Source organism: Anser anser (assembly GCF_964211835.1).
Source record: "Anser anser genome assembly, chromosome: 24".
Classification (NCBI taxonomy): Eukaryota; Metazoa; Chordata; class Aves; order Anseriformes; family Anatidae; genus Anser; species Anser anser.
Genome location: NC_139745.1, coordinates 2,319,224 through 2,331,866, shown reverse-complemented (window position 1 = coordinate 2,331,866; position 12,643 = coordinate 2,319,224). Strand labels below are relative to the sequence as shown.

General features: G+C 57.8%; 2 protein-coding genes across 16 annotated transcripts in view; both read right to left on the bottom strand.

The window, feature by feature from the left end:
- Positions 1 to 2,678, bottom strand: part of SDC3 (syndecan 3) — a 30,724-nt gene extending 28,046 nt beyond the window's left edge. The window contains exon 1 of the mRNA XM_083810436.1: positions 2,436 to 2,678. Coding sequence (XP_083666562.1) covers positions 2,436 to 2,528 — 93 coding nt within the window. The 5' untranslated portion in view covers positions 2,529 to 2,678. The remainder of the gene's footprint in view (positions 1 to 2,435) is intronic.
- Positions 2,679 to 7,841: 5,163 nt separating this feature from the next.
- Positions 7,842 to 12,643, bottom strand: part of PUM1 (pumilio RNA binding family member 1) — a 71,730-nt gene continuing 66,928 nt past the window's right edge. For all 15 annotated transcript variants that reach the window (XM_083810421.1, XM_083810430.1, XM_083810428.1 and 12 more), the window contains 2 exons: positions 12,307 to 12,499; positions 7,842 to 9,618 (listed from right to left, as the gene is read on the bottom strand). In XM_083810421.1, the coding sequence (XP_083666547.1) occupies positions 9,487 to 9,618; positions 12,307 to 12,499 (325 nt within the window). In that variant the 3' untranslated portion in view covers positions 7,842 to 9,486. The remainder of the gene's footprint in view (positions 9,619 to 12,306; positions 12,500 to 12,643) is intronic.

Genomic DNA, 12,643 nt, shown 5'->3' with positions numbered 1-12,643 from the left:
GGGCAGGGCTCGCTGGCAGGGAGACAAAACGGGACGTCAGCAAACATCCGCTGGGCTGGGGACGGGGGCAGGACGCGGTGTCCCCGAGCTCGGTGTCCCCGGGGACACCCGGGGCTCAGAGCACCCAGCCCCGCAGCATTCAGGTGACGGGGAGGGGACGCTCCATGCCCAAGGAGGATTTCCACCCGAAACGCATCCTGTGTGCACCCCGCTGCTGTGTCACACGAGCACGGGCTGCGGCCCCGATGCCACCGGCCAGGTGGGGACCAGGATCCAGCAACGGCACAAGGACAGGTTTGTGGGCAGCGTCACCCTGTCCCTATGCACAAGGGGGTCCCCAAATCCATCTCTCAGCCCCGTGACACGCGGCTGGGGTGCACTGGAGCTGTGTGGTGTCATTGCTCCCATCCTGGAGACCCAGGGGAGAGGGCACAGGCGAGACTTTGCCCAACGCCACCAGACGGCTGTAAAGTGCCGGCGAGGAGCAGCAGGGGAGCGGCGAGGCCTTGGCCCCCTCCAGCTGAGGATGCTCCGCGTCCCCCAGGTCCCCGGCGAATATCCCCCCAGCCCGGCAGCTCCAAGCCTCGCGTTTAACGAACCCGCGGCCCTTCCTCGCTAATTATCCTCAGCAAATGGCTGCACTGCCACCCGCCAGCTGCAGATCCCCAAATGGAAGAAATTAAGATCACCGAGGCTGGGGGGGGGGGCGGGAGGCACCCACACAACCGCCCCTGCTCCCACCTCGGGTGCTGGAGACGCCGGCACGGCCGCACGCAGCGCTCGCCGCCGCGGGCACCCAGCGGCAAAAATGGGTCCAGCGGGTCCTCGGCTGGGATGGGAGTGGGACGGGACCGTGCGGCGCTGGGGCACCGGGACCTGTCCCAAAGCTGGGCCTGAGCCCCCCCCCCCAGCCCCCCAGGGGTGGAGGCCGAACGCCTTCTTCCCCGGTGATATTCACCGCGATAAATGCCCGGTGCGCCGCCACCGCGCGGCATCGCGCCCGGAGCCGCACACGGGGCTCGCTGGCGTGGGGAAATCGCACCCCTGGCTCGGTGTGTGCCCGGCAGAGCCTCGCCGGCCCCCTGGGAAGCGCCCAAGTTGCAGCTGCCGCTTCGGGGGGATGCGAACGCCACCGCCACAGCCCCGCAAACGCCCACTGCGGCGGGAAGGGGGGTACCGGGACCCCCGGGGGAGCGGGGCGGGCTCCGTGGCATTAAACCCTGCGGGTCGCACAGCACCGAGCAGCCAGGCCCTGGGACTTTTTCCCCTCGCGAAGAGGGAAGGGGAAGGCAGGGAAAGCAGCCTCTTTCCCTCCCTGCCTGCCTCCCACACCCCAACGAGCCGTGCACGGTGCCACCATCGCTCCGCGCGCCGGGAAAGCCTCGTTTGGGGACCCGGCACGCACAGCATCGCCCCACAGCCGCCACCCCAAGAGCCACCCGGCTCCCCAGGGCGTTCCCATAACCGAACCACGTAACGGGGAGCGCAGGGCACGGGGTGCCCGGCGGGGGCTGGCTCCGGCAGAGGGGTTCCCCCGGCCCCACGGAGGCCGGAGCGTGCCTGGAGCGTGGCGAAGCGGTGCGGGGAGCGCCTCAGCCCCGGGCCCTTCCTCCCGCCCCTGCCAAAAGCCCTCTCCTGGGAGCGGGGCTGGAAAATCCTCCTGGGATGGGAAGCCGGGCTCCGGGGGACCAGCGCGGGGATGGGAAACGCTGGGGTCCGGGGGGGGCTCAGCCCCGCGGGGGGGGGCAGCGCCGGGGCAGGGGCCAAACCCCACAAGTTTCTCTGCCCCCCCCCAGAAGCAGGGCGCGGGCACAGGTGGGATTTTTCCCCCCGGCCGCCCCTCGGGGCTGGCTTCAAGGCGCGTTTCCCCGTGACCTTCAAACGGCATCTACCTGCAGCCCCCCCCCCACCGCGCACCCTGCGGCCCCCCCCCCGGCTGCCTGCCCCCCCCCCCAAAAAGAAACCACTGCCTGCACCCCGCTGGGGGCGAGCATCACTTGGGGGGGGGGGGCACCCTTGGGGGAAAGGAGCATCCCTTGGGGTGGGGGGGCATGCGCTGGGGGGCGGAACACGCCTTGGGGGGGCACCCTTTGAGGGGGGGGCATCCCTTGGGGTGGGGGGGAGCATCCTTTGGGGTGGGGGGGGAGCTGTAGGGGGGGAGGGAGGGGTGGGGGGGGGTATTGCTGCTGCTCCTCGGGGGGGAGGGGGGGGCTGCAGAGCCCCCGCATGCAGGCAAGCACCGAGGTGGGGGGGAGGGGGGGACCTGAAGCTATTGCGCTGCCCCCTGCTCACCCCCAAAACCGCCCCCCCCCCCCAAAACCAAACCCTACAGGGACCCCACCCTACAGAGATCCGCGACCCCCCCCCCACCCCAACCCGGGCTCGGGGAGGGGGGGGGGGTGCCCCTTCCCCTTCCCCTTCCCCCCCCCACTCACCGCCGCGGGGCGGGCGCCCCCCCCCAGCAGCAGCAGCAGCAGCAGCGGCACCGCGAGGCCCCGGGGCGGCGGCGGCGGCGGCTCCGCGGGCATCTTGGGGGGCAGCGGCGGCGCGGCGGGGCGGGGAACGGGCCCTTTGTTGCCGCCGCCGCCCGCGGGAGGCGGTGTGCGAGCGGGTGAGGGCCGCCGCCGAGCCGCCCTCCCCTCCCCTCCCCGGCCCTCCCCCGGCCGGCCCGGAGCTGCCCCTCCCCGCCCCGGCCCCCGCCCAGAGAGGATGGGGCCGGACCCGCCCCCCGGTGGGGGGGGGGGGGGGAATGGGGGGGGGATGGGGGGGGTTGGGGGGTGGGGGGGGGAGAACGGGGGGCTTTGGGGGAATGGGGGGTGGGGGGGATACGGGGGGGAATGGGGGGGGAAAGGGGATGGGGGGTTGGGGGGCTGTGGGGGGAGAACGGGGGGCTTTGGGGGAATATGGGGGGTGGGGGGGGGATGGGGGGTGGGGGGGATGGGGGGGTTGGGGGAATATGGGGGGTGGGGGGGGAATGAGGGGGTGGGGGGATATGGGGGGGTGGGGGGAATAGGGGGGGGAATGGGGAGGGGGGGTCGGGGGGGTATGGGGGGAAAACGGGGGGCTTTGGGGGAATGGCGGGGTGGGGGGGATACGGGGGGTGGGGGGAAAATAGGGGGTGGGGGGTATGGGGGTGGGGGGAGAATAGGGGTTGGGGGGATATGGGGGGGTGGGGGGAGAATAGGGGGCGGGGGGGTATGGGGGGGTTGGGGGGAATGCGGAGGGGTGGGGGGAATATGGGGGGCAGGAGGGGTATGGGGGGTAGGGGGAATATGGGGGGTGGGGGGAGAATTGGGGGCGGAGGGGTATGGGGGAATGAGGGGGCTGGGGGGGAAATGGGGGCTGGGGGGGGGATTGGGAGGGTTGGGGGGAATGGTGGGGGTGGGGGGAAAACTGGGGGTGGGGGGGGGCATGGGGTGGTAGGGGGAATACGGGGGGGCGGAGGGAAAATAGGGGGTTGGGGGAAGTATGGGGGGGTTGGGGGGAATGGGGGGGTGGGGGAATATGGGGGGTGGGGGGGGCATGGGGAGGATTGGGGGGATATGGGGTGGGGGGTAAATAGGGGAGCGCAGGGGAGGTGGGGGGCTAGGGAAATGGGGGAGCCGGGGAGTAGATGGGGGGGTATGGGGTAAATAGGGGGGATGTAGGGGTAGATGGGGGGGGCACAGGGAATATATGGGGGTTATGAGGAAGGTGGGGGGACCCGGGGGTAGATGGGGGGGGGAGGGGGGAACTTAGGGATTATATAGGGTGGTATGGGGGAAGATGGGGGAGCCCGAAGAGTATGTAGGGGGGGGTATGGGGATAGGGGGGTATGGGAAAGATGGGGGGACCCAGAGGGTACACGGGGGTTATGGGGGAAGATGGGGGTACACAGGGGTAGATAGAGGGGCATGTGGGCACGGGGGGAGGGATATAGGGGCAGACTGGAAGGGTATGGGGCAAATGGGGGGGGGGCAGATGTAGACAGGGGGGCATGGGGGCAGGTGAGAGAACCCAGGAGGGGTGCTGTGGGGCAGATGGGGGGGCCCAGGGGCAGATAAGGGGGGCATGGGGAGGATGGGAGGGACCCAGGGGTGGTTGGGGGGGGGGGGGAAGGGGGCACATGGGGATGGACACGGGGTGGGGGGACACGCGGGTAGGTGGGGGGGTACCTGCGAGTAGATAGAGGGGTATAGGGAAGATGGGGGCACCCAGGGAGTATATGGGGAGCTTATGGGGGCATTTGGGGGGGCACAGGGGTTGGTAGGGGAAACTGGGGCAGAGTGGGGGGACCCGGGGGCAGAGAGGGGGGTGCAGGGGCAGAGAGGGGGCATGGGGCGAAGTGGGGGGGGCAGGGGTAGATGGGGGAAACCTGGGACAAATGGGGAGGTGCTGAGGGACCCCGGGGCAGCTGGGGGAGGACCCAGGGGTAGGTGCCGGTACTCAGGGGAGAGGGGGGGGTTCAACAGGCAGATGGGGGGGCGAGGGGCAGACGGAGGAGGGACCCAGGGACAGATCCTGCCGCAGACGGGGGAAAACACGGGGCAGACGGCAGGGACCTGGGGGCAGATGCAGGGGTGGATGGCAGGGACCGGGATGGGGGGGACGTGGGGCAGATTGGGGGGGGCCCAGGGGACACGGGGGCGCCTTAGGGTAGGTGGGGGAGAGGAAACAGGGGCACAGGGGGTGCAGCTTCCCGGCACCATGCTGGCAGCTTTGTCACCCCACAGCACCCCGCCTCTGTCCCCTTCCCAAACCGAGGGTGACGGTGGGACCAGAGGGCAGGGACGTTGTGGTGGGGACATTTACACAGCCGTGGGGCGGCTCCTGGCACCGAAGGGGGACACGGGGTCACCCCGACGGGCCCGGGAGAGGTGGGAGCAGAGGGGAAGGACACGAAGGAGATTCTCTTATAGGGCAGCCCTAACGGGTTTTGCACCTTTTCTGTGCAAATCTGAATAAAATAAAACAATAAAATCACAAAACCCTCGTCTGAACTCAAAGCGCTCGGGTAAACAAATGCAGGGCGGGAGCAGCGGCCTTACCTGGGTTTAGAGGGGAAATCAGGCAAAATCAGCTAAAACCCACGACACGTCCCTGGCTGGGGTCACTCCTGCACCAACAGGCGTGGGGGGGGGGGGGGAGGCCGAGCCCCCGAGCCTGATCTCTGGGGCATGGCTGCCCCTGCTGCCCCTCCTAATTGTGCAGTAATTAACGGGATGATGAGGATGAGGATGATGATTATGATAATAATAGCAATAATAATAGCAATAATAATAGCGATAATAATGGCAATAATGGCAATAATGGCAATAATAATAATAATAATAATAATAATAATAATAATAATAATAATAATAATAATAATAATAAAAAATAACGCGAGGATGCATCGCTGCCAGCCGGGGCCGGGAGCCGGTCGCTGAGGCTGCACCGCCCCGCAGTGGCCGCCGCGGTCCCTGCAGCTGCCCCCGGCCCCACCGCACGTCCCCTGCCCCCAGGGGCCAGCACCCATGGGTGGGCACCCAGAGACGGGAACCCGGGGGTGGGCACCCAGTGGCGAGCACCCAGCACTGGCCCCGTGGCTTGGCTGGGACTCAGGGGGGGCTGCACCGCAGCGGGGTCCCCGGAGGGGGTCTGGGGGCAGCCGCTGCCACCGGCCCCAGTTCTCGGCCTCACCGTGGCTCCGGTGGCGGTGGGGACGCCGGCCCCACGGGGATGCCGGCCCCATGGGGTCGGGTGGACGTGGTGGGATGTGGCTGACCCAGTGGCTGGGTCAGGGCTCCTGCACCCCTCAGCCCCGCGTCCCTTCTCCGGTGGTGGCAGCAGGGCCACCCCCGCCCCCCCCGCAGGGTCCCCATCCCGTCCCCAGCAGGACCCCCACCACCACCAGCACCCACGGGCCCCGTGCCAGCCCAGCCCCACGCCGTGCCAGCGCCGCCAGCCGCATCCTTCCTCCACGGCTAGGCGTGGAGCAGAAGCCCGCAGGCTTGGGCAAGGCCAAAACCTCCGGGATCGGTTCCCGAAGTCCTGCAGTGCCGTGCTGGGGAGCGGGGCCAGGGCCAGCACCAAGCCCCCTCCGTTTTCGAGGTGCTCTTCAAGCAGCTCCCGAAGCGCAGGGACGCGGTGCCCAAGCACCACCGAAACCTCGCGGCTCCGTGCGATCGCTGCTGCTGCTGCTGCAGGGCCCCAAACCCGGCAAAAAAAGGCGTCCGAAAGCCAAACCGGCGCTTGGCTAAGTGCAACGGGTGTGAAAAGTGATTAAAGCCACTGCTGGGCCACGCGGGCACCGCCTTTTGGTGATGGGAAAGTGGCAGCGTGGGAAGCTGCAGGCATTTGACACAGAAAAAAAGCAAAGGCCCTCGAAACACAAGGGGAGTTACTGGAGCCCGCGCGCCCCTTCCGGCAGCATCTGCGCCCCCAGAGCGCTTTTCGAGTCCAGGTTGATCCAGGCGGTTCTCAAGGCGAAAGCCATCACACGGAAGCCTGTGCTGGGCACCAGTTCTTTGAAAATGCTGATTTCAGATGGAAACAACAAGTAGCACGTTCTACTGCAAAGCTGTAAATGTTTTAACATGCTAAATCAAAAAAAAAAAAAAAAACCATAAAAAAATCCTGCAAAATGTGAAGTTTCTTCCCCTCCACCAGGGGCTTTGCACAAGTGCTTTGAACTTAATCGGGATTTCCAGCGATGCTGATGGCAACCTTCAGAAAAGGGTTAAAACCCAGCAGCCCCTGAAGTGCAGCAGGGGCAGGAAAGATCCTTTATGCTTGTAAATGAAGAAAGATCAGCAGTAAGCAGAGGCCAATTTTCTCTCTGAGCAGAGGTCGTGGTCGGAGTCCTGTGGGGATCTGCGTTCGGGGTGGGCTGCTCAACGCATCCAGAAGCGATCTGGCAAAGGGGATGGGAAACAGACGCAGGGCTGCCTTGTAGCACTTAATTAGGGTAATAAAGGACCCCGAGGAGCTGCACAAGAACCTCGTAGGGCTCCGGGAGGGAGCAGCTGCTGCTGACCTCGGGGTCGGGGTGAGGAGCGGTGCCAGAGGAAGAACAACCCCAACGGCGCTCAGCCAGCGACAGGCGCAGAGCTGAGCGCGGCCCCTGGGGAACCAGGTCCTCGGAGTCAGGGAAGTTTCCATGGAAAGCCGAGCTTGTGCTCAGCTGCAGCCACAACAGCAACTGCGGGCTGCGGGGTTCATGGCAGTGCTCAGCAGCCCCAAATAGATCCTCGCACCACTCCCTACCCTTGGTGCATCCCCACCCCGAGCGCTGGGCGCAGCTGGCGGTGCTGCTCCCCTGACCCTTCCTCCTGCACACCCAAACCAGAGAAGGATATGAAGAAACTCTATGAAAAAGCTTCTGCAACAAGTAGCAGCTCCATAGACTGACAATCCTGGACTGGAAAGAGGGGAGGGTGGAGGGGAGGATGACAGAAGCCGAGGGAAGCACGAGCAGAGTACGAGAGGCAGTGGGGAAAAGTATTCCCTGCCCCTCTCAGCAAGAGCTGCAGTGCTTAAAAAGCGACGAAGAGGCACTTTCCATAGAGAAGGTGGTCGTTCGGCTTGAACTTACCACCAGAGGATGGACGGTGTGGTTGCTTCGAGTTCGTATGGGCTCGGAAGAGGTTTGGAAATCCCCAGAGGACAGGTCAGGTGCAGGCCAGCAAGCCCCAGACAGCAGCGGGACGGGTGCCAGAAGGGGGAAGCAGCACTAAGCCAGCACGAAGCGCTCCCTCTGCTCCCTTTTCTCCGCACAGGGTTGCAAAGAGAGGAGCCGGAGGCTTGCAAAGAAAGGCGAAGGCAGAGAGGGAGGTGTGGCGGTGGCGCTCTACTCAAAGCGTCCAAATGAAGCACAAAGCCAGATTCCAAAGTTCTGTATTTTTCAAAATAAAGATCACACGTTGTTTAGAGACAATCTACACAAGAGTTACAAAAAATAGTCGCCCAGGCATAAGCATACACAGGTTTGTTAATTATACACATATGGTTACAAGTGTGCTTGCAAAAAAGTTCATTGGAAATATACACAAGGCTCTGTAAATGTACACCGTGTAGTGTTACAATTCTATATTCAAACAAGGAAAATTGACAGTATGTTACATTCACTTACAAGTAGACAAAATGCAAAATACAGTTCATCTTCTGTACAAAAAGGGAAGGTGATTCACACTTTACAAGGTGAAAAGGGACTCTGATTGTAAGGAAAACTAGGGGATTCTGTACTTTTGCACTTTTTGTTTCTTACTGTCACAAAATAAGCAAAACATTACTTTTTAAGATTCAAAAAAACACTATTTTGAACTGAATCATTTTGTATAACATTTAGAAAGGATCGCTACTGTTCAACTAGGTGACAAATAAAACCAAGCATTTTTTTTTAAACATTAACTAGGCTGTATAAAGAGAACATTTCCTTCAAAAGAAAAAATTTACTTCTGGTTGAAATTACAATTTACAATATACAACACTATATGCTACGACCATAAAAGGTGTGAATATACACTGAAATGCACAGGTTTTGCTAATTCTTTTTTCTTACCAAAAAACGGGTTTATGTCGATTCAAACTTCTCCACATTTACATTACAGAGGTTTACAAATGTACAATTGTACAGTCAGAAGTATGTTCCACTACTAGGGTACATTATAGATACAGATCAGACATCAAAACAAGAAAATACTACAAATTTTTATATATGTAAAGTCTACACCAAGTATACACTATATATTTATAGAAGCAAGACCAAAGCCGAGTTGGATTTTTTTTTTCCTCATGCTAAATAATCAAATTGTGTCTCTCAATGTTAACAGAACAAACTGAGTAGGCAGTAAACAAGTACACCCGCCCCCCGCCCCCTTGCTTTAAAAACTTTCTGGGTGTGTACGTTTTCTTCCAAAAACGACCACTAAGCTACCTCCTTTAGCATGTTATACTCAAAAACAAAACAAAAAAAAGCAATTAAAAAGTTTCAAAAACTTAATTCTTTTTAAACTGAAGCTTTAGCAAGTTGATTTTTTTTTTATATATTTATAAACAGCGTTAAAGGCATCCTTTGTGCCATTTAACTAAAATTCAAAATTCTTGCTGACTTTCGACTAAAAGGAGAAAAAACAGGTATTTGCAAAAAAGTTGCCTGCAAGGCAGATGAGTTAAAAACGTGTTTGTTTTTTTTTTTCTTCAAACCAACCACCCTGAAAGTTTCCACATTTGGAATATAGATACAACAGTGAACAAAAATGTGGCCTTCCATGTACATTTGATACCTATGTACAAGTATTCTATACACCAGTAAAACAGCAGGGCAATTAGTTAATTAAAAAAAATAATTAGTACATGTTATGCATAATAAAATTAAAGAAATTTACAAAGGCTTTTCTTTTTTTTCTTTTTTTTTTTTTTTTAGTAGTTTAGCAACCACAGAACGTTTTCTAGCTGTACTGGACCAAGGTGGGTTGCTGGTTGTGAGCGAGCGCCTGCTGGCAGCGAGCCCCGCCGCGCGCCGCCTCAGATGATGCCGTTGGGGGGTCCGCAGATGGGCCCGAGGTCAACCCCGTTCTTCATGTAGTACTTCTCCAGCTTGGCCAGGATGTGTTTGCCGTAGGTGTACTTGCGCAGGGTGGCGATGTGAGGCCGGATCTAGGAAGCAAAAGAGAGGGGGTTGGGGTTGGTGACCCGAACCGCAGCCACGGCGATCCCGTCCGCGGCTCCAGGCACTCGGCACCGGCCGCCAGCACCACGCACAAGGGACCTGAGAACTCCTCGAACAGTAAGCAGGGTGCCTTTTGCTGTAATCACCTCAAGCTGTGAGCCAAATCAACGTTTCCTAACTCGCTGATGTTATTTTTTTAGGTTTATCCCAGAAGAAACTCCTGGTCAAGCAAGTGGGACCTTGAGTCCTAATACGGGATCAAGCTGAATCCGTCTCACGGATGAACAAACGTAAGGCTTTGCCCAGAGCTGGCAAGACAGGACTCCTGGGTGCTCCGGCTTCCCAAGGGTGCTCGGACTCTGCCCATCTCCACCTCTCTGGCCCAGGGGCAAACAGACCGATCGCTAACACAGAAAAGCGCTGCAAGGGGCGGTGCAGCTGAGCAGCTTTTACTGCACTTCAGCAGCACCGAGGAGTGCGACAGCCAACCTGCGAACTCGGCAGGGCCTTCTTCCTCCTTCTGGGCTCAGCTTCTGAAAAGCTCAAAGCCCAAAAGGGTTCCCAGGATGAATTCCAGCAGTATATTTGGAGAGATACTGGGAAAGGCAAGCGGCATTCCTGGGCTGAACAGCTGTTTAATTTCTGAACCTAACAACTAAAATACACTCCCCCCCCCCCTAATTTTTAAGCAGAGATCTGCGGAAGCAAACTTCACGCAGCCATACTACTTCAGAGTAAAAGTCATCTGCAGCTCCACCAGAACTCCTGTAACTGGAGTAAAGCCACCTTTACTGGAAGAACCGGGCAAGAAAAACCCCTGTTGTGTTGCACGAGCATCCTTGCACTGCTGAAGCTCTCCCGGACAGCTTCAGAGCAATGAGACCTAAGAGCCATTTCTTTTCATTACCATTACTATCCCACACCACCAGCAAGTTCCTCCGATAAGGCAACTACAACAGACTCTTTACTCCACGGTGGAAACTGCAGACAGGATGAGGAACAGCCAGAACACGACGCACAGCCCTCCCCTCTCCCCCCCTGCTCCTGGGGTGGACACATCACCACTGCTTGCCCCAGCCAGAGCTGACTGGCCTCCCATGGGAAGTCCACCCTGCGCTCATCCTATTTCATCAGCTCAGTCACTAGCTCTTTAAACTCTTACTCGACCTCAAGAACCAGTTTTGTAAAAATCAGATTTGTGTCTCGGCCCTCCCCACATCGCATTCCCAAGAAGGTCAGGCTGCTTCGCTGAGGTTACGGAACAGAGAACTTCCCAAGTCCGACAGTACTCTCTTTGTTCATCTTCATTTCTAAGCCTTTTTTTTTTTTAAATGACAGAACTGATTGTTAAGATTATTTTTATTTAGAAGAAAGTGCTGTTAAAAGCGCAACGCAAACTGCTTGTTTGCACCACGAGCAGTTTTTACAATCCCAAACCAACAGGCAATGCACTCAGTTTTCCCAAGCTTTCATTCAGCTGGGTAACGTAGCTAACACCTTCACATTCAGCCCGTCTTATTTAGCTGTCATCCTACTTCTATTTTTGACAGCCACACTGATAACCTAATTAGCATATTATTCAAAAGACTCCGCTTGACAAGAACAGGACCGTGTCGGTAAAGATTTTAAATATATGTACACACACCTCACAGATTAGCAGAGCTACAGGTCATTTTGCCCCAGTGAGACTGTACACTTTTATTTATTTTTCTTCTGGACTAATACGGGCTTTGGTTTAAAATGACTACCCTGGGTGACTCCTAAACCTAAGAACTAGCCTACTTGAAGATTATTTCAATTGCATGCTTGTTGTTTATAAAGCAGGAAAATGAAGACATCACCTGATGCTTAGAGCCTCCCGCCCTTGGGGAGCAGCCCTGTAAGCCCTGGAAGGCAGGACTGGCAGCAACGCTTACTGAATTCCCAAACGTCTTCATTTTAGACAAATAGGAAGTCCTGAAACTGTTACACACTCCAACATCGCAGCATAATGCTAATCCCTGGAAGTCTCTCATCAAAAACGTATCCAAACCCAAGAAACACGGGACTCGGTTAATGACTCCGGGCTCAGCAGCTGCAGGAGCACCACGCGTGCCCCATTAGCACGATGCGAACGGCTAACCTGACTTTCCTGATCAGCGCTGCAGAGCCGGGACACGAAGTGACAGGCAGAGCTTGGCAGCCCTTCGAAAGGCAACCAGCAGTTCCGTGTTAGTGCTTGAGGTGCTCCAAGGTCTGGCTCAGCTCCGCTGAGTATGTAACACTTCTCTCATTAGCAAACGCTGTTCTCAGAGAGGGCAAGTGTGTCATCATCGCCAGACTTTGAAAAGGCACCTCGCCAGGCACCGAACTGGTGGCACTGCTACAGGAGACGTCTTAGCGTTTTTTTTATCATCGCTCACTATGCCATGAGTGCGGAACTGGGTTACTAGGTCAGAGAAGATTGCTAGAAGCAACCAGCTAGTTTTAAGTCCAAACGGCATCTCATTATTTCATATATTATGAATATATTCCTACTACTACTTTCCTGCAACTTTGAAATACCTGGGTTGTTAGGAAGCTCTGAAGGCACAAACAATTATCTCAGCCTTCAGTTTCTCCCTGCAACCAGTGTGGCAGTGCCACTTTTTACAGCTCAAGCCCTGTATCCTTACCAATCGGCGGCAGCTGCTTACCTTGTGCATGACAATCTTGCGCTGAGCTGGCTCTGCCACATCGATCATCTTCTGTACCACGTAGTTGGCATACTGATCTTTCATCATGGTGTATAAGGCACTGTGAGGGCCGTCGTTCATAGTGCACACCTCATCGATCAACATGGCACGCTCCGTACGGGAGGCATGGGTAACGCATTTCTCCACAACGTTGCTGTAACAATAAAAGGACGAGCAGTGAGCACACAACATCCCCACTGGGCTTTTCGTTCCACCCCAAAGAGATCTCCTCAAGCTTCTAAGGAGGGCAGACCATTTGGGAAAGACCTATGTGCTGGTGCAGAAGTTGAGTAACGGG